This window comes from Cephus cinctus, unplaced genomic scaffold (assembly GCF_000341935.2).
Source record: "Cephus cinctus unplaced genomic scaffold, Ccin1 Ccin1_scaffold0921, whole genome shotgun sequence".
Classification (NCBI taxonomy): domain Eukaryota; kingdom Metazoa; phylum Arthropoda; class Insecta; order Hymenoptera; family Cephidae; genus Cephus; species Cephus cinctus.
Genome location: NW_014333493.1, coordinates 62767 through 84527, shown reverse-complemented (window position 1 = coordinate 84527; position 21761 = coordinate 62767). Strand labels below are relative to the sequence as shown.

General features: G+C 34.7%; 7 protein-coding genes across 16 annotated transcripts; 3 read left to right on the top strand and 4 right to left on the bottom strand.

Moving 5' to 3' along the window:
• Positions 1-143: 143 nt before the first annotated feature.
• On the bottom strand, positions 144-3961 carry LOC107271124 (RING finger protein 10). Its single transcript, XM_025088380.1, has 12 exons — positions 3581-3961; positions 3172-3392; positions 2866-3095; positions 2691-2781; positions 2435-2619; positions 2175-2370; positions 1955-2089; positions 1627-1876; positions 1306-1557; positions 1059-1233; positions 602-969; positions 144-522 (listed from the first exon to the last, which is right to left on the bottom strand). Exons 1-11 carry the CDS (start codon positions 3648-3650, stop codon positions 651-653), a joined length of 2124 nt encoding a protein of 707 aa, XP_024944148.1. The 5' UTR covers positions 3651-3961; the 3' UTR covers positions 144-522; positions 602-650.
• Positions 3962-4152: 191 nt separating this feature from the next.
• LOC107271158 (beta-1,3-glucosyltransferase) lies at positions 4153-7144 on the top strand. Of its 6 annotated transcripts, XM_015746819.2 has the most exons (12): positions 4153-4363; positions 4446-4499; positions 4588-4652; positions 4727-4813; positions 4945-5054; positions 5286-5468; positions 5546-5676; positions 5747-5924; positions 6000-6135; positions 6221-6368; positions 6446-6722; positions 6805-7144. In XM_015746819.2, exons 4-12 carry the CDS (start codon positions 4741-4743, stop codon positions 6958-6960), a joined length of 1392 nt encoding a protein of 463 aa, XP_015602305.1. In that variant the 5' UTR covers positions 4153-4363; positions 4446-4499; positions 4588-4652; positions 4727-4740; the 3' UTR covers positions 6961-7144. The 6 variants fall into 6 exon arrangements, with proteins under 6 accessions (XP_015602305.1, XP_015602304.1, XP_015602306.1 ...); XM_015746818.2 differs by lacking the exon at positions 4588-4652; XM_015746820.2 differs by lacking the exons at positions 4446-4499; positions 4588-4652.
• Positions 7079-10712, bottom strand: LOC107271152 (peroxisomal acyl-coenzyme A oxidase 3). Of its 3 annotated transcripts, XM_015746802.2 has the most exons (12): positions 10501-10712; positions 9932-10076; positions 9722-9847; positions 9442-9597; positions 9236-9383; positions 8855-9145; positions 8629-8792; positions 8323-8566; positions 8009-8242; positions 7790-7944; positions 7440-7733; positions 7283-7375 (listed from the first exon to the last, which is right to left on the bottom strand). In XM_015746802.2, the coding sequence occupies exons 2-12, from the start codon at positions 10064-10066 to the stop codon at positions 7283-7285; spliced, it is 2040 nt and encodes a 679-aa protein (XP_015602288.1). In that variant the 5' UTR covers positions 10067-10076; positions 10501-10712. The 3 variants fall into 3 exon arrangements, with proteins under 3 accessions (XP_015602287.1, XP_015602289.1, XP_015602288.1); XM_015746801.1 differs by lacking the exon at positions 10501-10712 and having other exon boundaries at positions 7079-7375; positions 9932-10228; XM_015746803.2 differs by lacking the exon at positions 10501-10712 and having other exon boundaries at positions 7079-7375; positions 9442-9509; positions 9932-10141.
• Positions 10134-12234, top strand: LOC107271162 (elongator complex protein 5). 2 transcript variants are annotated; one of them, XM_025088394.1, is made up of 2 exons: positions 10134-10230; positions 11388-12234. In XM_025088394.1, the coding sequence occupies exon 2, from the start codon at positions 11399-11401 to the stop codon at positions 12164-12166; it is 768 nt and encodes a 255-aa protein (XP_024944162.1). In that variant the 5' UTR covers positions 10134-10230; positions 11388-11398; the 3' UTR covers positions 12167-12234. The 2 variants fall into 2 exon arrangements, with proteins under 2 accessions (XP_024944162.1, XP_015602310.1); XM_015746824.2 differs by lacking the exon at positions 10134-10230 and adding an exon at positions 11053-11270.
• Positions 12227-16477, bottom strand: LOC107271150 (integral membrane protein GPR155). The gene is made up of 10 exons (XM_025088379.1): positions 16176-16477; positions 15958-16099; positions 15574-15863; positions 14691-15499; positions 14530-14597; positions 14313-14459; positions 14082-14224; positions 13677-13999; positions 13402-13588; positions 12227-13342 (listed from the first exon to the last, which is right to left on the bottom strand). The coding sequence occupies exons 2-10, from the start codon at positions 16041-16043 to the stop codon at positions 13029-13031; spliced, it is 2367 nt and encodes a 788-aa protein (XP_024944147.1). The 5' UTR covers positions 16044-16099; positions 16176-16477; the 3' UTR covers positions 12227-13028.
• Positions 16478-17012: 535 nt separating this feature from the next.
• LOC107271160 (congested-like trachea protein) lies at positions 17013-21555 on the bottom strand. The gene is made up of 5 exons (XM_015746821.2): positions 21316-21555; positions 21000-21114; positions 20630-20944; positions 17665-17838; positions 17013-17448 (listed from the first exon to the last, which is right to left on the bottom strand). Exons 1-5 carry the CDS (start codon positions 21409-21411, stop codon positions 17261-17263), a joined length of 888 nt encoding a protein of 295 aa, XP_015602307.1. The 5' UTR covers positions 21412-21555; the 3' UTR covers positions 17013-17260.
• On the top strand, positions 17845-20628 carry LOC107271153 (carboxypeptidase N subunit 2). 2 transcript variants are annotated; one of them, XM_015746805.2, is made up of 6 exons: positions 17845-18150; positions 18334-18468; positions 18541-18675; positions 18746-19551; positions 19624-20173; positions 20241-20628. In XM_015746805.2, exons 1-6 carry the CDS (start codon positions 18085-18087, stop codon positions 20415-20417), a joined length of 1869 nt encoding a protein of 622 aa, XP_015602291.1. In that variant the 5' UTR covers positions 17845-18084; the 3' UTR covers positions 20418-20628. The 2 variants fall into 2 exon arrangements, with proteins under 2 accessions (XP_015602291.1, XP_024944149.1); XM_025088381.1 differs by having other exon boundaries at positions 18036-18150; positions 18385-18468.
• Positions 21556-21761: the final 206 nt, after the last annotated feature.

The window sequence follows — 21761 nt, the reverse complement described above, 5'->3', positions numbered from 1 at the left end:
ATGTACCAGAGATGAGTAGTACTACTATGAGTAGTAGTACTCATCTCTGTATGTACCACTAATGTAAACTTCATAAAAATTGTTGATAAACTGCGTTTATCTATTTATGTGCAAGATATCGAATTAAATTAATTAGAGGTTGGTTGATGTTTGAAATTAAATTTTATTCGCAAGCAGAATAGGCTCGTAAGTGTACAACAAAAATGATTTGCTCATAATCAATTAATACAGAACGCAATAGTAATGCATTTATCACATTGTAATAGTTACATGAGTTAAGACAAACAAATTTTCTACTGAAGTAAATTTTTAACCCATATGTTATCTATCTTATATATGTATAAGAAAAAAAGACAATGAGAATAGTGTTTACATTAAAAATTGCCAAGCGAAAATATTACTACACACATATTCCCAACTAAGGTGCGCGAGCCATGCTAGTTGCGAAGAGTACAGTAGGTTTTCCTTTCTTCTTCTTCTTCTTCTTCTTGCCGCTGGATTTACTATTATCGATCTATTCTCCTGGAAATATATTTAAAACTTTGAATTTGTTCCAAACAGAACTGAATCAAAAATTGAACTATCGATACAAATATAATACCTCCATTCCACAACTCTGACTGTTCCAATGTCTGTGCATCTCCAAAGCTTTAATTGTAGGAAGGTGCTGAAATGTAACCTTCAGCCTCAGGGTCACTATCAGATGCTTTACGAATTCTTACAGCAGCACTGGAACGAGATTGTTGCGAGGAATAAGATGTCCCTGCGGTTGCCCAAGCACTGTGGGATGCTGAACGTGTTATAGGATTGCGTAGCATCTCAGCAAAAGAAAGTCCTTGGTCGCTGGTATTTGCAGGCCAGATGTTTGGTTCTTTAGAAATCAATGTTAATTCATCCAAAGTGCTTCCTGAAGGGCTGCTAGCTACACTGGACGTTGTTGTGGATTCCGGAGGAGATAGTATTCCAATTCTAAATACATATTTAATAAGCAAAATACAGTAACTTACTAATGGCCTACAGACAAATATAATAAACTAGGAAATTCGTATTAGACTCACCCTGGTGTCTGACTTTCTGGCAGCCATTCGGGAAAATGTCGATGGGATTCTATGTGGACATTAGGAGTTGGAAATTTTCCCATCCGACGATTCTCTTCCTCTGTGATTTTTCTTTCCCGCTTCTTTTCCTCGCGTTCCCTACGACGACGTCTTTTTCGCCGCGTTTCCAGTTGATCTGAGTTTCAGGATTATTGTTACAAATGAAAGGTCATTGAAAAATTTTATGAATGAATAGTATTCCTAGTACCATGAAAAATTTCAATGACATCCTTAGACACGATAGGCGGTTTTAGTTCGATTTCAGCAATTTCAATTTGACAAGTGATTGGCAAGTGGCAGAGATACCGCAAACGACGTCGCAATTCTTCAGTGATGCTGCCAGCTTCCTTTTCCACAATTTTCCCAATTATACTCCGAGGACAATGCTCTAAATTTCCATACTGTAATTCCAACATCTTCACGTTCATCGCGTGAAGGTACACATGTTGTCCATCCTCGGCTATTATAAAATGTTACAAAGATGATTATGATGTACAAAAGTACAGTGTAACAGCTTGTAAAAATTTACCTTGATAGAAATAAAAGAATTTATTTGGAGTCATGGGAGAGTCTGAACCGCTCACCACGTTACTGACAGATGACTTTGAATGTAGCCCAAGCAATTTTTTATCATCTTCTGGTAATGATGTAGTAGTACTTCCATCATATTTATGAGTTTGACAATCTTGAGAATCCTGAGAATTTGCATTACGATCTTCTACCATAGAAATTCTTTTAGCTTTCTGGTTCTCAGCCAGTTTTTCTAATTTACTCTCAACCTGAATAATACAGTTTTGTTACTGATCATGATATTATTGTGAATTCTCAAAGTATACACACGCTTGCACTATACCCACTTCTTGCAAAATTTGCTTCTTCCTAACACTTAATTCGTTCAAAGCTTGCTCAATGAAACAATTCTCAGGTGAATGTGGATCCTCCATTAATTCAGAACGTAATTGGACACGTTCATATTCAATAATATCCATTACCTGTAGTAATTATTATTTCTTAAATTAATTCGATCAAAATCATAACCATTCAACTTATATATCACGGCGATCAAATAGAACTTACATTATTATTATTCGCAAATAATAGTTTTGAATATACTGATCCGCGGATGTTTTCACTGAGTGAGAAGAAGGTTGTAGGAATAAAGGATTCTGTTTCATCCACAGGCATAGCCAGGAGGGAACCTCTTTCTCGACGCATTAGACGTAAGGTGACAGTATCTCCTACGTTTAGTGCAGTTTGCGTAATTTCTACAACGCTAAATAGAACAAAACGCAAAAGTGAATAAGATAAGTGAAATTATACTATGTAACTATGTATACCTTTTCAAGTCAGATTTATGAATGGACTCGTAGCAAATTGGACACTTGCGCCACGACTTATCAGAGAGTGCCAAGTAGTGAAGAATACAGGGCCAACAATAGACGTGACCACATCGTGTCATTTTACCAGCAACTGGTATACACAAACAGATGGGACAAGCCAAACTTTCTAAACTATGAACCCTCTGCAATATGTGAAATTAACGTATTCAAGAATTGATAATAGTTGTGGAGCTTTCAGATTTGTGATACTTACGATTTGTTCTATTAGGTTCCAATCAACTAAAGTATCAGGATTCGCAAGATAGGCTGAATAGTCGCCATTGGCAGTTACGACAAACTGACAGCTGTAATGAAGTTTGTTTGTTAGTGACCCTAGTCAATAAATGGTATATAGAGCTTTATGATTTTAAAAGTTCATGGCAACTCACTTGGCTTGTAAAAATTGCTCCTTGTTGTATTTATGACGTTGTATGGGTGGAAGCCAGCGATTTGTATTGTTACTGTATTTGGTATACGATGATCTTCCACAATTCCACCCATCAGAACCACTTTGCACATCACGTGGTGTGTAATGAAAATTAAGCAGATGATTCAAGTTCTGCTTCTTACTTCCTTGGACCATCACTGAGCCTAGCTCAGCTGCCTCTTCCTGCACTACCTATTTACCATTGAATGTATTAAGTTAATATTGGTATTATCGAGAACCTATCATAGTATTTAACTTGGCCAACCACCTTGGTATCCTCCTTTGGACCGCCATGATATTGTCCTTTACGTTTTGGTTTCTTATCAAAACTTTTTCCTTTCTGTGCACCGGATTTCCTAGATTGCTCATATTTTGGAAGGTTGCTCGTACTAGTTGGTTCTCGTCTTTTTGAAATTTTGGGAAAGAGTTTTCCATTGATAACATCTGTAATAAAATTGAAAAATCTGGAAAATCTTCCCTCGTCTTTCTCTAAAATTTGAGTTAACATACTTCGATCAAAATAAAACTGAAATATTTGATTCATGAAGTTCTCGTTAACATATATATTCTCATAAATCGATCTCGCCACTGCGTAGACGTGAGTCTTGATTAGAATACGTGGAATACATTAAAAGATAAGATGACACGGAGAAAATATGAAGGACTTGTGACCACACCTTGGTTCTTCTTGGCATCACCAGCAGCTCCCTTGACGGAAGACTGCGGGAAACATGACTTCTTCTCCATAGTTAGGTCGGCTGAGATTGCCGAAATTGTTGATGTTGGTAGAGATGTGGTCTCCTCCGTATGAAGAAACGATATCTTTCTGTAGGCCCTTCATCTTTTCAATAAGCCATGTTCGTCAGTTCCAAACTATAAGACCTCTGTCGAAGTCGATCGCTTTACGCCCACGGTACAGCTACTACGGCGTAGAGAACACACGAAGAAAATACTTCCTAGGGAGAAGATTACCTCCCTTTCGTCGTAAACGACGATTTATTCGCGGCCGATCACAGTCGCAAATCTCGTCGCTAGAATGGCGACGGAATAATAGTTGGAGGTAGTAGGAAGTCAAAATATCTATCCAATTTTTTTTATCGATCTCTAGTAAACGACAACCGTTTTGAATAATAAATCTTTAGAAATTATAATAAATAATTACGAAAATATATTTTGAGTGTTCTATGTCAGAAGATAATTTATTATATTCATTTGTTGTGCATTTGAATGACGGCGTGAAGTTCTCAAGGTCATTTGGTCATTGTTGAACATCAGATCCGGTTCTTTATTTTTAATCATTAAAACTAATTCAAACATTTCAATGATGATTCACTGAGTGCAAAGTTATGCATGGCTTCTCAGATACAAAATATTAGACTGTTAATTGTTCCATGGCATTTTCTTGTATAAATATGGATAAACTTGTTGCTTTTTTTCGTATAGCAAAAGGATATGTATAGGTATAGCATAGTCCTATACAGATTGCAGTTATGTACTCAATTTTTTGACTCAATTTATTAACGGTTACCGATTATTATGTAGGTAGAACTGAACCAAGTTGATTTACTCAATATTTCTCATGATTTTAAACAGAAGGTACTTTGTCCTTGCTTATAATTTAATTTTCGTTCTACTTTAAAGAGTTGTATAGAATATATATTTGTTTTGACATAATATTTAATAGGTTACTTGCATAAAACATTGGTATAATACGTATTTAAATTAATCTCAGATGTTATTTATTTAATTGTAAGTAATAATTATAGAATTATAGGATACAAAAGTATCCACACTTTTATAGGAAATAATTTTCTTTTTTGCAGATACTATCAGTATAATGATGGAATCATTTAGCCTATTACATTCCATAAGAATTAGTGCATTAGTGCTTTCAGTTACAAGTGCCTTAGGTAAAGAAAAATACAAAAAAATTAACTTATAATAAATAATTATAAAAATAATAACTTATAAAAAATTACTGTATAATCATTTAATTGATAAAATATTAAATTTAATTGACTGTGATTTTATTTTATTTTAGATCCACATGAATTAACAATAATAATACTCAGTCAATCAGAAGGCTATCATGTTGCTCATGCAGATTTGTTAAAAAATGATATTCAAGAGCAAGCGAGATCTATGGATAAAGTATGTATCTTTGCATGGGAAATGCTTAATGTATAATTTAATCTTATAACATTCATAGTAATGGTGTCTTGTACATTAAAATTTCTTCAATTAATTTGTATACAATGATTATTGCATACTTTTCTTAGCAAATGGTTCAGTTCATTATCATGATTGAATATATAATTTGCTATAGCATTAAATATAAGTATTTAATAATTGCATTGATGATATATTTAAATAATTGTATAGGGAATCCCAAATGTGATATTAACACATAACTTAGACATTAAAGGTTCATGGACATTTGTACCATTATTACCATATATGATTGCACAATATTCACAAAGTAAATGGTTTTTCTTTTGTGAAGATAATACAGTTATTAGACTACCTCTTCTGATCAATTTTCTTTCATCACTTAACTATACACAAGTAAGTGGAGACATATTGTAGTAATATTTCAGTTTAATCAAAATATAATAAGACCATTTGTTTAAATATCTACTAAGGAACAGTGGCTTGGTCATGCACTTTATGACCGCGAACCAACAATAATACATCATTTTGCAGAACACACAAAGAAATTTAAATATCCAAATGTTGCTTCAGGTTTTGCCATATCAGCTGAACTTGTTCATAGGTATATTTTTTAATAAATTAAGTCTTGCATTAACAGTATAAAAAATGAATAAACTGATTTCCTCATCCAGCCTGGCAAACAAAATTGTGAAAGGAGAGGGTCCAAATAATGACTTTTCAATAGATGCCTCATATGAATTTTCCAGTTTTATATTAAGCTCAAGTAAAAAGAGACTAATCCATGCTCCTGAACTTTGTGTAGTATCTAGTAGGGATTGTGCCACATATCCTCGATACTTTCATCCCTGTGTAAGTTTTAAAAAAAGGGCTTTTTATTTTCCAAATATTCTTGGAGCTATATTAATAAGTATATTGATATAATAGACAAATCCAGTACCTCGCGAGAAAGTATTTATAGCTGTAAAAACCTGCAGCAAATATCACTTAGAGAGAATTCCAATTATCAAACAAACCTGGGGAAAGTATGCTAGTAACATTGGATATTTTACTGATAAAACAGGTATGAACAATACTTTAAATAAAAGAGGCATTAGTATAATGCTTGCTATTATAAGTTTTCATAGCCTTATTTTTCCTTAATATAGATAAAAATCTGCCTGATGCATACGTGGTGCCTAATACAGAACAAGGGCATTGTGCAAAAACATTTGCAATACTGGAAATTGCTCACAAGTTAATGCAAAAACAAAGTCTTGACTGGTTGATTATTACAGATGATGATACAATACTTGGGCAAGTTATGAACCCTATAAAATTTTCAAATATTTTGAATAACTTACCCATTCAAATGTTATTCATATTTATAACAGGTTAGCGCGTTTACTGCGCCTCTTGACTTGTTATAATCCTGCCAATCCTGTTGCATTGGGAGAGCGATACGGTTTTCGAATGTGGCATAATGCACAGGGATATGACTATCTAACTGGTGGAGCTGGTTTAGCATTATCAGCTTCTATTGTCCAACAAATATTAGAGTCAGGATTATGTCACTGTCCATCCCCATCATCTCCAGATGACATGTTTATCTTTGGGATATGCATTTCTCGGCTTGGTGTAAAACCAACGCAATGCTCTTTGTTTCATCAGGTACACTAAGTATCTCTAATGATACCTACATATTTAGAATACTAAAACTGTTTATTATATTCTGAATATATTTTTCTCTCAGGCAAGACCATTGGATTATGCCCTGGCTTATCTTGCTTCTAACGAGCCTGTATCATTCCATAAATTTTGGATGATAGATCCCATAAAGGTTTATGAACAGTGGTTTGCTGAAAGTGACAGTATTTATGCAAAGAACAATATGCATACAGAGCTTTAATGAAGTAGAATATTCAAACGTAAATTATTAGTTAGTTCAACTTTATACTATTGAACATAAAAGAAAATACATTTGACAGAATAAAGGCGTTAAGGTTTCTCTGAAATCCACAATCGAATATGAGAACCAACAGTATATTTATTATTTATATGTATAACAATTGTAAATCGTTCGATTCGCGTAACTCGTACATATTATAAAAATATTTTCCACCGTAATGCATGTAAATTGCACATAAAAACATACGTACTTATATTACATTATAAAATAATTAATATATTGCACCGGATATGTAAATATTCATTTGACCATACCATTTTTATCACAATTTAGATAGTAGTGCTTCACGCCACCAGGATGGTCGCTCTAAGTTTTCTGGATTTTTTAAAATCCATTGTTCCATATGCTTGTATACCTGAAATACGATTTATAATTTTGTTTTTGCTATTATCAGACTGTTATTGACAAAATAAAATTACCTCGCCGTCAGAGAAGCCGAGAGGAGAGTTAACGATAAAATCAGGTGGTGCAAGAACGTCAACCAGTGCCACCGCTTCGTTCAATAAGTCTTTGCACAAGGTTATAATTCCTTCTCGTAATAAAGTGTCGATACCGTCACTGGTTGATGCATAACCACCAGCATATAAATCGCCAAGTCTTTTTTCCAAACAAGTAGCGGCATAAAGTGAACCTAATTTAGTCAGAACAGATTTCTCCTCGCTACTCCACATAGACTCTTGCAAATGATCCAGGAAAGTTTTCATCAGAGTGTGCTGTAAAATTTATTAATAGCATTTCTTTTTTTATGTATTTTGATATTGTATAATACCTCTGCGTACACAAGAGCAAGAGTACGAGCAAGGAATACTTGAGAATTATTTCTGATCGAAAAATCACTCTCTCCATTTTTTTTCAAGAATACCACTTGTTGATGAGTTTTCTTCAAGTAATAACAGATCAGCCACTTTAACATTGTGAGTAAATCTGAATAATGATAATATAATAGTTAAATAGGACTCACCCTATCCGAAATAAAATAGATACGTACTTTCAGGCGCTAATACTTCCTCGATCGTTGTGTGATTAAATTTCAGCTGAAGAATATTTTGTCCGTCAGATAGGAAGCTCGCAGATCCAACCGGGGATGAAATTTCTTTTCCTTCGAGAATATTCGACCAGAGACCTAGTAGCCAATTACTAGCTTGTTGAATGAGTACATTGTTCTCCCCCTCGTATGTGCAATTCGGATCGTTATCAGCCCTTAATTGTCCCAAGCGTGATGCTGAAACCAATATTGACTAAATATATTAAAAATAGTGAGAAATTTTTATGACGATTTTGAAAAAAATATATCATTGATACCTGCAAGGTAACCATGACCACCACAGGCTTCTCTGCAATCTTGAATCGCATCACGCGTCATCCAAGAACATAGTGGTTTCACAGCAGATGACAGTGCGTGAAATTCCATACCCTCGGCGCTAACTAATTCACGGTTTTCTGATGTTAATAATGAGATCTGAAAACTTCGTAGTTTTCTTACATATATCTCAGAGAATATCGTCATAACATATGTGGTTGCTAGATGAGGAAACAGTCGCCATTGCTGAAAACAGACACAACAGAGTTATGTGACGCATTTTATAACTGATAATTTTCATACTGTACCTGCACTTGATATTCAATTACTGGCCATTCTTCTTCCAACGAAGGTCCAAACTGTTTCCTAACGGCACAATATCGAATAGCAATGACAATGGCAAGTGATATGTATTTTGTACAAACACACGTGATATTGACACGGCCCATTGATAAGGCACCAAGTGATGCACCTAATGAATCCTATAATTATTTATATCTGACGTAATCTATTTTTGATTACGAAATTTCTTACCTAACCGTTGACTCTCCTTTTTCAGACGAGAAACGTATTTGCCATCCTCTGTCACATCTCCAGTTTTATTAAGTAAATTTATACGTGGAATGCGGTAGTTGTGAAACATCACGAAACCATTGTCTATCCCGTTTAAACCAATCTTCTCACCTAAATCTCCAACCGTTACTCTTGGATATGGTAAGAGAGTTTCCGGATCGCGAATTGGAACGATAAACAAATGTAGTCCTCTGTTTTTTTTATCAGGAGTAATTAGTTGAGCAAAGACCATTGCGTGCGTTGACGTTTGACCTGAAAGTGTAGTATATCCTAATAGCTTTGATGTTCTTGTTTACTTTCAAGTTTTTGTATAAGTCTGCAAAGAAAATTAGCAATAATTACCAAGACCTCCAACCCAACATTTTGCTGCTTTGAAGTCTTCGGAGTGAAGAATAAAACTTTTTGTGTTTGGGTCATAAGTTGCTGTGGTTTTCATACCTCTGACATCAGAGCCATGTGCAACTTCCGTTAGTGCAAAACAACCAGTGTACTAAAAATTTCAGAGTAATGAACTCAAATTATTGATTTTATAATGAAGGTATACTCACTCGACCATCTTGTAGCTTTTCAATGATATCCCCATGTTGTTCGGTACCTAATGCCATCATAGTGCTCACTACCATACCGAACGTAATACCAGTTTTTATTGTGAGAGATGGATTAAAATACAAAACTGAATTAATCCAATGTGGATGTTCATATGGCTATATAAAATTGTATAAATATTACAAAACTTCATAGATAATTGCAGAGCATTCTCTTAGGCAGATTTTATTATTGAGTCTGTAATTACTAAATAAAGCAGTATCACAATAACAACATATTTACCAAAATATCATTTGTTAATAAAGCACGCATTTGCAAAATAGTTTGCCTCCGTTGCTCATCTACAGGTACAGTTTTTCTTGAACTTTTAAACACTGACGAAACTTTGAATAAATTCCATAATTTCTCCTGTAAACACATTGATACAATTTTCAATTTCAGAATAAAAAAAAAGAAAAGCAAAGTAAAAGTTAATCAATTAATGTGTATAACCTGGAATAAGAGTTGATCCTCTCCATATAAATTGTATCTCAATAATTTCCAATTGAAGCTAGCCCGCTTCCTATAATTACCCAAAGGTCCCGTGGGCAAATCACCTATAATTTCTTCTGCCTTGATTCCCTTCATATTGCGTAAGCTGCAACAATATCTTCGCAAAATCATTCCTAAAATGACCTCATAACAAGTTTATAAAGTTTGTTTGTTCTAGCGTGTTTATTTGCTCGTGGGTCTGGAGCAGTCTGGAGTCCCTGGCGATACTAAGCGCTCCGCTAGGATATTTTGCAAACGATGTACGTAACACGGTCTGATGCAGTCTGATGCAATAGAATGAGAGAGGAATATATGTTTAATTTATATTATTCCAAAGTCATTGACGCTTGCATCGCATATATGCATAAAACATAATACGATTTATGTAAACGTATGATTTGCAATAATTATTTCCTTGTTCAACATTGTATTCAGTTTAATATTATCAATAGCACGTTACGTGCGATAAGCGTATAAAATTCGTGGAATATTGACGTTTGAAGCAAAATTATTCATACAAAGTAACATACCAATTTAAATTCTTTCCTCGTAGAGATCCCTGTCTACAGAAATTGCACCAAGAATTACTGCGAGTGAATGACTGTGTCAGTGCTGCGTCATTCGTACTTTTAATTCCTTATTAACACATAGATTAACCTTTGCTCTTCTTAAGAATTGTTAATCAAGATTTCGATAATCAAGAAATAGATTTATTGTATATTCTACCATTCATCATCTGCAATTATCTATCCCTATCATATGCTGTTTTTAATTAAATTTGTATCCTATAACATTTATTCTCTTATATAATAGAAATAATATTGACAATGATTTTGTACTTTGTTATCGTAAAAGAATAATGTTTTGTTCAATTTGCATGATATAAAATATTGTTACATATATATCAAGATAAGATCCTATTATTGGATGTAGATTCATGGAAATACAGGACACGTGTTTTAAATTAACATTTATTTCAATATTTTCCGTCTACAGAATCCAATATACATATATTTTAATGCAGCTACGTTGCACATTATTTATTCTGAGAGATTATTTTTAAAGATGTTAACACAATTAAATACTTACGTCCAGAATGAATGTACCATTGTATATGGTACAATATGGTACATATACAATGATTTTTGAAATCCTGTTTCTCTTTGACAGATCAGTTAACCTGTCATAGTTTTGCAAGGCTATCCTAAAATAATTGTATAAAATAATAATATAAAGCTAATGGCTTTAATTAAAAATTTACCCCTTCTTGAAGGAGCTAAATTTATCGTCATAGATGAAGGTATTTTTTTTTATATAATCTCATTTGATTCATTTAGAGGAATGTAACCTTACTTTTTTTTAATGTGCTACACGTCTATTATAATTTTTAAGATGAAGTAATTCATTAATGTTTTAGATGTTGACGCAATGTATGCTGAAATTTTACTAAATGGTTGGCTACAAATGCTTGAAGAAAAAGATTCTAATTGTCCCATCGAATTACTATCTCTGTCACGTCCAAAGCGCGCCTATAATAATTGTCCAGAGCCCTTAAAAAACGTGCATATTCACGATTTATACAGTATTGACTGGAATGAGTTACCATCAGACACAACAATACTGAAAAGGCTTTTGTCCTTTCTTGAACCATCAAAAGCCAATGCTGTACTGATTCTAGATTGTCTTAGTTCTTTAGTTTTTCACATTGGTTTGTCTCAAGCATGCCAATTTATCTCTAAACTTGGTCAAAGTTGTCGTCAATTAATTTGTATCAACCGACGAGACTTTACTCTTAAAAAAATCCCTTCTATCGAGACTCTTGGTACATCTTACATCAAGTTAAAAAAGAGTCCTAGAGTTCAACTGGAAAGAAATTTCATGTACGAGGCATCAATTATACATAGAAAGCCAGGTGGTAGTATTGTACATCAAAATGAACTTGTAAATCAAAATATTTCAAGTTATGTTATTTCGTCGGAGAAGCTTGAAGTAAATCAGAAAGGAGAACCAGTCAATAACGAACCAGTAAAAGTCTTGGCTTCCTTTAGAATTGAAATGAATGCCCGTGAGATGGAGCAACGTAATAAAACTCCACTCCCTTACACAATTTCCACAAATGAATCTAAAATATTATATAGTCCTGACGATGTAGATGATCTCGATGAGGAAGATCCTGATGATGACTTAGATTTCTAGTATAGTCTCATTTAAGAATATAATAAACCCACAAAGAAGTGATTTTAAATACAGATTGAATATTTTGATCGTCGTGTATTTATTACTCCTATATACATAATAATAAGGATAAGTTAATCACTCATGATGTAAATATTATATTCCAATACTTGCATCTCTTTGGTACATGTCCGTAAGAAAATATATGTTTGCTACATATCACATGAGAAAGTCGAGGATCTTAACACCAAATGTATAGCTAACAAAAATTGCTAATAACAAAACCAATCGACCTATGATAAAACAATTCATACACTCCATTCGTATTGTTTTTTGACTTATCACAGTCATTTTCAATCAATAATCCTAAAGCTGTATGAAGCCTATATTGTTCCTTAAACAAATATCCTTATTTGTTCACACATAGCCATCGCTTATCTAATAAAAAAAAATGGGAGCTCACTCAAATTTTGTTCTGAGAAGGGCACAACATAGAATTATCAATTACTAAAATGTATATCAATTTGTTCTAGCTGAACTATGAAGTAGACAATAATTGTGTTACTGATGATAATAAACAATTGAAAAAACAATAATTATACCTCTGGTACAGCATACCGAATGGCTGCTATCGATTTGCTGTAAACCGAACACAGGGATTGAGCCCCTGATAGCAATTGTTAGAAATAAATAAAAGCTAAAAATGATATAAACGTAAAATAAGATCAAATACGTTATAGGAAAAGATAATCACTCAATTCAGCTATTATCAGATCACTTATATCGAGAATTAATAATCTAATATGTTCTTGAATCTAATTTTTTTTTCAACTAAATAAAATAGTAAAAATCGAGAGTGAATGCCATGTCAGGTGATTAAAATCTACGTGCGGAAAGTGTAAAGAATATCTCTATCCTGAAAATGCTCAGTACCGTCTACGTGTCGAAGAACTCTACTATCCAGTAGGCAACGACCGTAACGTACAGCTTCCTCTCGATCATGCGCTACGTTGGCTTCTATGAGCCAATCAACTAGACTTTTACCGGTAAAGACACCCTCATAAACTTGAAGAAGTCTTCTGCGACACATGGAAATCCTTGCCCGACATTCTACCAAGTGACATCTGGCAAATTGTTCCCTGATCATCTTAGCCTCTGGACTTAAATCCACTTCTTCTGGTAGTTCAATTTCTTTGGCTACAGACAAAAATATATGTAATAATTGTTATCTTACATCGCCAGTCTGCATAATTTACCTGCACACCAGGTGCGACAGACTTTACGCAACCAGCAACCTAAGGCTCCTAGACCAGGATCCAATCCAAAAATAGCAAACGCTATTAATGATTGTCCAAAATTCAATGCGACATCCAGGAAAGCTAGTTCAGCGTAAATTCCAGTCATTTGCTCCAAGAGCAACGTTCCAATTGATAAAACCAATCCCTGATCAAATAGAATGAGAAAATTTATTTATTGCTGTGAGTTATATTTATACTGTTGAATTAAGAAGTTCTATATAACAGTTACTCACAATAAACATGGAACACAACAATAAGATCAGGAGGACCTGATGTCGAAGTATTTGAAGATCATCAGATTCTGATCTATTTGCACTGGCATCATATTCTGAATTTTGATGATGAGGAGGCTGTTCTTCGTTAGCCGTGCAGGACCCATTTGAACAATCAAATTCGCACGGGAGTGCAGTAGAAGAGACCAGGTCCTCCACATCTCTTACGTTCCTATTCGTGTTTGTTGGTTCAGGAATAAGTGGAGCATCGGGTAATGTTGAATAACCAACAATACTGGTTCTACGCTGATATCGTTGTTGCAGAATAAGACAACCCAGAGTTACTGTGAAGTTTAAAATGTATATTAACTGAAAGATATGAATGGGTATTAATTATTACAGTATTAGATAGCAGATATTATTTACCAACAAAACAGAATATTAAAACAAGCATTGAGGTTGCTGCTTGCGTGCTTCCTAATTGAAAATTCGGATTCCTACGGTCAATTTCTAATGATTTTTCTGGACTGGCGAACAGGCACATTATTGATACAATTAAAAGAGGACCACTGTAAAAAAAAACATATTTATTGTATATCAAAGTGCAACGTATGATATTTCGCTTAAAAATATTATTTAAATAATTTTGCTGCTTACCCCCAAGCGATGGGAAAACACCATTTTTGAACATTTTTAACGACATCTTCTGTTCGTGAACTCAGAAATAAAATAGTTGCTGCCAGCACAGCAGTCCAAAATCGACTTGCATATACTCCAACGACTATCAAGACAAATTGGACATACCTGGACAAATGAATGAATAAATAGAATTGTTATCTTGATATTAAGTTGAATTTATATCATTTTCAATTACCAAAGTAAGTCACCAGCGTTGGAAGTATCAATCTTTGTCCAGATTATCACACCAACTGCACTTGCGAGCTAAATCAAGAAGGAATCTCTAAGTTATATTCTCCTAAAGTTGCTATTATTACTTTGCACTTCAATAAAGAATAAGGAATAATGTTAAGTTACCTGTGCAATAATAATACACAAAGTGCACCGATGAGTGAGTCTCTTGTACTTTTGTCCACCTAAAGCCAAGAAGCAAATGAGCAACCAGATACAAGCAGCAGTAGCTGCTGCACTGGTATCCAAAGAGAAGGCGTTCAATTGCTTAGCATAATCTTGTGGAGAAATTCCAGAACTGACAGCGTCGATCATCTTTGCAGAAATAAACATCAGCGGTGCTGAGAGGAACGTGCAGGCGACCATTGCAGATGCAATGAGGTCGATGTCCACGTTATAACGCAAAGTGAAGACGAAGAGTGCTGGAGCAGTTGGAATAGTTCCATAGAGAAAACCATAGGTACTCAGATCGTTGGTATCCGTACAATTAATGCCAGCATTCAGAAGAATGACCGATTCTCTTATGACCAATGGTAAAACAAGAAGTTTTACGGAAATCAAAATTCCAGGTATAAGTAGGGCAATTCCACGTAATGTGTGGATCTTTCCCACCATCATCAAGCCCAGGAGAAAGAGAGCACTTGCAGAGAATGCATTTCCGAAGACTTCCAAGATCGCGGAGAGGATTGCTGGTATTGAATGGCTGAAGATCAAGTTGCCTATTATTCCTAATACTGTCATTGCTAAAACAGGATTCAAGGCGATACCCTTTACAGTTGCAATGAAGAGAGACCAGTTGCTCTGTTCTTGATTCCTCCGTTTTGCTATCTCAAGCAAAACGAAACCAATCGGATTTAAAATAGCTAGAGAGATCGGTGCCATTAGATAGAGATATGCTGAATATTCTGGATGTGTATTATGGTACAGAGCATCAACTGAAACCAAATAATTAGTTTTAATATTTGTTATTTGGTCTTTTTACAGTAATGTTTTCATTTTGTACACATACTCATTGGATACCCTATGGCAAAATCATTACTCTGCGTTGCAAAAATGGCGAACAATGCACTCCGTCCAGGATTCCATGGTTTAGAAACAAGCATGCTAATGACAAGAACAATAAAAAAGACACAGCTCTTAGCCAGGGTGACTGCCAGTAAGAAACGCCAGTTCACTAAACCAAAGTCTAATTTTGCCAATGAGAGAAATATTAATGATGGAAGTGTAAATGTTCCGACAAATGTATTTAAACCATTTGCCTCAGATCTTCTTATAATGCCCAAACGGCCTGCCACATATCTATAGAATAAGACAGACAAATCATACAAAATTGCTCGTTTCTAGAATTACAATATATTCATTTTGATTTAGGAAATATGCATTATACTATTACCCGCATAGTATTATAGCAAAACATTGTGCCAAAGCAAGGTACAGATTGTCTGTAGGTGTTGTCTTCGATACCACAATCTCGTCCATGCTTACAATAAATTAAATAACACGTGAATACAGGTTTTGTAACAGATTTATACTACCTAAAAAAGATTAATAAATTTTAAATCACAGTGAGTAACTCAACCATCTGTTTGTGAAATAGGTTAATGCACTTACATTCTAAAATGCTATCGTCAATTAAAAATTGTCAAAAGGAGTATCACAGAGGTGTCAAAGCTGTACATTTTAACGTTTACCTTCTCTGTGATTCAGTGTCACTATTAGTTAATGAATATAGAATTCTTTAGCATCCTGTGAAAATTGTTTGACATTTGACACACATCACATGATCGTTCATCAGAGCCTGCGCGATTTCGCGCAGTTTCTAATGTCCTCAACCCCAGTTCGAATAACAAGAGTTTCTACCGAGTGTGAATGAAATTCGTAAACTCATGAAATAAGTTTTCGAAATTATTAAAAAATGTCGATCACTGCTTCGTTAAATATTCAGTTTAATATACAATATATAATGAATTACATTCCTAATTCGAAAGTATTTTGGTTCTATAGCAATTTTTCAGACGTGCACACTATGTTAAAATGTTACATTTTCAAAACGTTTTTTAATCAAATTATAAAACGTTTTTGACCAATTATTTGAAATTAAAATTACTCAGTAGCTTCGTGTTCCCAGAACAGAGATTGGGTTAACAAGGTTACTGCAGAGATGAATGCATCTCTGGTTACTGTTTTCGATTCCTTCTTGTTGCGCAGTCTTCTCGCATGTGTTTCGTAATCATCGTGTAGAATGATCTATTCAGATCAATTGCGCATGGTTGAAAAAGCGACAATAGTCATGGAACCTGCTGAATCACTATACGTTCCCAAGGGAAAGATTTTTCCAAGAATATCTTTTCCTGGCAGTTTTTACGTGTCAATATATAATTGAAAAAGACTCTAAAATGATCATTCACGTTGTACGATAACTAAACAAATACAATAGATGGATATTGATACATTTGAAAAATAGGAAATGTATTTTTTCAACCTTGATTCAGTTACACATGATAAAAAATATATACATATATTAAGTTTATTGGCATTGCAATTAATTTTGATATTATATTTGACGAATACTTAATAACTTTATTCACAAAAATTTTGCTGAAAATAACGTGATCAATGGCATTCACGAGATTGATAATATACTGTAAAAATAGATGAATATTGCAGTATCAAAGTCCTAATTGATCTGATTATCGTTATAAATCGGGTGCTACCCAATTAAAGAATTTCATAGCAACTTCAAAGCCAACAAAGCACGCTGCATTGGCAGGAAAAGCTCTGAGCATGACTGGAACGACTCCTGTATAAAGAGCCCGAGGTCCTTCGTTTCTCATTAATTCTACGTAAACGTCACGTAAACCATTCTTATAAGTGCCTTCCGGTGCTGTAAAAAAAGATAAATTAGTATTTTACTATTCGTGGTACAAATATTTATTAGAAACATGCGTGACCGTCAGTGTCGAAAGCTACTCTACCATGCATCCAACAAGAATCAGAGTATTGATAAAGCCAAGCAGATAACTGAATTCTCACAATTCAGTCAGAAGGAAATTCTTCTGAAACAGTGAGAACGCAGAGAAATAAATAAAAATTACTGTACCAGTTTGAAGACGACTTTTTAGAACGTCAGGCGGCATGCCAACGATCCAATTGGCGATACCGGCTAATCCACCAGAAAGGATAGTTGAGAGAATTCCTATTTTTCCGTTTTCTGGAGTCAACAGTCTCTGCATGCAATCGTATGTCATGAAATACATACCGCTGGCCGGTACATCTGTAAACATTAAAAGATAAAGACACGGGACAATCCTTATGGATTCTTACGTGAATTTAGGATGGCACGGTATAGTATTGTGTACAATAATTAATAATAGCGAGTAACGCGTGTGGGTTGAGAGATAGTAGACATCCTGTTTGATAGGAGACATGAAGTTGAATAGATAAGGGAAAACAATATTCAGTTTCCCTCGGACCAGCGTACCAAACTAGGTTCCCAGGACCGTGTCTCCATCAAGACTAGATGACTGGGTCCAACCTGGGCATTATGGGCATTATCCTTCCATTATTGTGCTCTCTCCTAATCCTGGTAGGTCGACAACCTTATTCACTTGGTAAATAAGGTCATTCATAATAAATGTTCTTAGCTTCTGTAAAAAGCTTAGTACAATTTTCAATAGAAATAAGTCAAATCGTGTTGTTCGCTTTGGCGTACTATAATATAATAATAGTGATTGAATGAAGTAATGCGTTTGCTACACGTTTCGATCAGGAACAATGCACTGGACAAGTAATAGATATCGGTGGCGTATGGGAGATAAAGTGTCCGCAGGGATGTTCGTGTCAAGTACTCAAATTCACCGACCTGCCTCTACAGCAGTGGGTCAAACCGAGCACAAGAACTCAGGTGACGAAACCAATCACGTAACTAGATGATTGGCTGCAATATGCGTGAGGTAAACGTATCTCTTGCCGACAGAATTCGGCACAAGACGAGGGATACAATAGTCTAGACGAAGATCATCCTCTGGCTAACGAGTTACTCAAAGTGGCGACATGCGTGTTAGCGGGTAATCCCAGGAAACTCATGGCGAAACTTCCTTCAGATTTGCAGGTGAGGCATTCGATTGGTCGCTTTCTTATTGCTTTATGCCTAATCAATTCCGGGACGATCCTCCATATAGGTCTTGAGTATACTTGAGTCAGGTACCGGAACTTCGGATATATTTCTTTCATCCACTGATCTGCAACGCTTCGTGGAATTGATATCACTTGATATACAAGGGGTAGAGCATGAGAAGAAAGGTGGAATAATATTATCTTCGGATACTTTACTTCCTTTGGGCATGACACTACTTTATTTGAATTTGGAACGGGTCACATTAACTAGTCAAAGTCTTACGAATAAGACTACCGCAAATTTGGTAGTTAAGCCAGTGAATACACCAAGTGAAGAAGAGGCAAATGATTCTGTAACATATACAGTGACTAATCATTCCTCTAGTCGAAATGGACATAGACTCATTTTTCTCAGTCAACAAAATACGGGAGAAAACGAGGACAAAGAGATTCTGCCATATGATGTTTATAAACAGGAAGTGGAAGCTGAAGAAGATACAGTTATGGGTGGCCTTTTTACTGGTCTCTCTGTTTTAACTCATCTCAGAGTATATGACTGTGCTGTTAAAGATATATCCTGGCATATGTTTGATGGTCTATATAATCTACAGCATCTCTCTCTTGAGAAGAATGATCTCAAATTTATACCTGAATTTTGTTTCTATGGTACACCTAACTTGAGAAGCCTATCTTTAGCTGCTAATAAGCTACTCACGCTTAAGAGTGTAGATTTAGCTGGGTTATTGATGCTGGAGCAATTAGACTTGACGGGAAATAATTTAACTTTCTTGTCAGAATTATCACTTCCACCATTTCCAGCTCTAATCACCGCAGACTTTCGTGACAACCCTCTGGATACAATATTTCCAAGGTAAAAAGGAACTCCAAGTTTAACGTCATAGATATCAGTCCTGTTCTTCAATGACGATTTACATCTTTTCAGCACATTTGAGATTATGAACACAACAACTAAACTCTATTTGGGTGGTGATGATGCACCGCTGACGCTGCACAAGAATTCTCTACTAGGATTACGTCAGCTCGAAACATTACATTTGTATAATTTGAACATTCCTTTATTGGAACGATTCATTCTGCAAGGCATGCCGTCTTTGTTGGAATTAAAGATGCGAGGAAATGTTACTAGAATTGATTTTGACGCCTTTCTCGATCTTGATAAGATAATCGACTTGGATCTTAGCCATTGCCATATTCAACTGATATCAATGGATGCATTCTACGGTTTAAAGAGTGTAAAACGTATTGACTTATCATTTAATGATCTCGAGTTTATTCCACCAGGATTATTTACAATACAGCAACAAAAGGAGTTGAGGGAAATCCTTTTAAGCAAGAATAGGTTGACGACGTTGCCTGGAGACTTTTTTAAGAATTTGCGACCACCTAAAAGGCAGACACAGATACAGAATTTGAGACTGGATGGAAATCCTTGGGACTGCAATTGCGGTATGATACATTGGAATCCACATTTGGTACGTTGAAGTATTCCCTTTGAAATAGAGAATATTTCAGAAAAAATTGACTTTGTAATTTTTACAGGTGAACAGAGTGAAGGAAAATGCTCCCCGATGCCTAACACCGGAAAAGTTAAAGAATTGGGGTGTTTTTCATGCCCTCCGTAAAGGTGGACTACAATGCAGACGTCCAAAACGACGACACAACCACCGACTTTTTCGAAAAGTAGCAAATTATGAGGACAATAATGTTATCAGCTAGCCAATTAGCAGTGTTCGCGACAATCGCGATTTGATGTACATTATTGTTCAGCTAGTATTAATAAAATGCGACAATCACGTCGATGCATAGTTAAATACTTTCAAAGTAACCAGGTAATGTCAAAATATATGAAAAGCAGTGTGAACAAATTTTTGTAAAGTACTTATGAAACTTATATATATCGAAGAATATAATTCAAAAACTATACTCACCTCTTAAAAGTGTTGCACATGTACCCTTATATATACTTCTAATTCCTCCTTCTTTATACAGTTTCTTAGCACAATCAATTGGTCCATTATATTTTGGTTTAGCACCAGCATGCTGAATTTGAAGAAGACATTTTATGCGTTCTCCTGGCGCCATAATAACAGTTGTAAAAATTCCACTGAATGCACCAGCATAAAATAATTGATCAGGACGCAGTTTCTCATCTACAGTTTTTTGTTGAAGCTTTTTACCTACTCCGTATCCTAAGAAGCTTATTGCAAATATAGGCGAAACACCACATAGTGGGGCAGCCATTCCTGAAAAAGAATACAATGGTAAGACAAGTCCTATAAATGAACTAATACATCGTACCTTTGTAGAGCCCACGGATTCCTTCTTTTGCAATCGTTTTTTTTGCGCAGTCCCATGTTCCTGAATATAATGGCTGTTCATTAGGACCAACTTTTGAAACAGTTTGCAAGCGAACCTATAATAATAAATAATAAAACAACCTAAATAACAAATGCTATTAAAATAAGGCAGCAACTACTAATAGTTTTCCATGCAATTATTTTTGTTTGATTATTATACGTATCAAGTAGGTCAGAATGGATGACCGTAGTCAAACATTAAATTGTTTATTTAACGTTAATACTGTGAAACAATAAAAATTATATGGTAACCTTACTTTAATAGTATCAAGAGGGTGTCCAGCTATAACGGTGCAAACTCCTCCGAAACCACCACTCAAAAAATGTTTAACCGGATTAACATGTTCCGACATTTTTATAAAAGTTTATTCACTGAAGTCTATTTACAGTGTTAAAGGCGAAAGAATAAATTTTTGTAAAACTGCCAGCAGAGACCACGGTCAAAGTACATGTATACCGATGTATACTAATGTAAACGTATCCCTATGACTGTTACATATTTAGAAGTCTATTATCTATAATTTTTAAAAACTTACTATAGTACAACTTTATTTATTACAGAATAATAGATATCGTTTATTTCATCACTGAAAATTATACTGCTACGATCATAGGAATTAGATAAAAAAACTCATGTCAAAAATATACAAAATAAATTGTTATTCTTTACAAACTACTGTAATTATCAACTTTTTCAATCTAA

Coding starts and splice junctions, on each gene's coding strand:
- LOC107271124 (XM_025088380.1), bottom strand. CDS start 3,650: ATGGAGAAGAAGTCATGTTTCCCGCAGTCTTCCGTCAAGGGAGCTGCT. Junction 1,877..1,954: donor AGAAGCAAATTTTGCAAGAA/GTGGGTATAGTG, acceptor TGTATTATTCAG/GTTGAGAGTAAATTAGAAAA. Junction 970..1,058: donor CCAGAAAGTCAGACACCAGG/GTGAGTCTAATA, acceptor ATATGTATTTAG/AATTGGAATACTATCTCCTC.
- LOC107271158 (XM_015746820.2), top strand. CDS start 4,741: ATGATGGAATCATTTAGCCTATTACATTCCATAAGAATTAGTGCATTA. Junction 4,814..4,944: donor TTCAGTTACAAGTGCCTTAG/GTAAAGAAAAAT, acceptor ATTTTATTTTAG/ATCCACATGAATTAACAATA. Junction 6,723..6,804: donor AATGCTCTTTGTTTCATCAG/GTACACTAAGTA, acceptor TTTTTCTCTCAG/GCAAGACCATTGGATTATGC.
- LOC107271152 (XM_015746801.1), bottom strand. CDS start 10,102: ATGATTTTGCGAAGATATTGTTGCAGCTTACGCAATATGAAGGGAATC. Junction 8,567..8,628: donor TAATTGAATATCAAGTGCAG/GTACAGTATGAA, acceptor GTCTGTTTTCAG/CAATGGCGACTGTTTCCTCA. Junction 7,734..7,789: donor TTGCTCTTGTGTACGCAGAG/GTATTATACAAT, acceptor TAAATTTTACAG/CACACTCTGATGAAAACTTT.
- LOC107271162 (XM_015746824.2), top strand. CDS start 11,210: ATGGCTTTAATTAAAAATTTACCCCTTCTTGAAGGAGCTAAATTTATC. Junction 11,271..11,387: donor ATTTATCGTCATAGATGAAG/GTATTTTTTTTT, acceptor TTAATGTTTTAG/ATGTTGACGCAATGTATGCT.
- LOC107271150 (XM_025088379.1), bottom strand. CDS start 16,043: ATGGACGAGATTGTGGTATCGAAGACAACACCTACAGACAATCTGTAC. Junction 15,864..15,957: donor TTTGCTATAATACTATGCGG/GTAATAGTATAA, acceptor CTTATTCTATAG/ATATGTGGCAGGCCGTTTGG. Junction 14,460..14,529: donor AACGCTGGTGACTTACTTTG/GTAATTGAAAAT, acceptor TCATTTGTCCAG/GTATGTCCAATTTGTCTTGA.
- LOC107271153 (XM_015746805.2), top strand. CDS start 18,085: ATGACTGGGTCCAACCTGGGCATTATGGGCATTATCCTTCCATTATTG. Junction 18,151..18,333: donor TGTGCTCTCTCCTAATCCTG/GTAGGTCGACAA, acceptor CGTTTCGATCAG/GAACAATGCACTGGACAAGT. Junction 19,552..19,623: donor CTGGATACAATATTTCCAAG/GTAAAAAGGAAC, acceptor ACATCTTTTCAG/CACATTTGAGATTATGAACA.
- LOC107271160 (XM_015746821.2), bottom strand. CDS start 21,411: ATGTCGGAACATGTTAATCCGGTTAAACATTTTTTGAGTGGTGGTTTC. Junction 21,115..21,315: donor ACCCTCTTGATACTATTAAA/GTAAGGTTACCA, acceptor TTATTATTATAG/GTTCGCTTGCAAACTGTTTC. Junction 17,449..17,664: donor AAAAAGTCGTCTTCAAACTG/GTACAGTAATTT, acceptor CTTTTTTTACAG/CACCGGAAGGCACTTATAAG.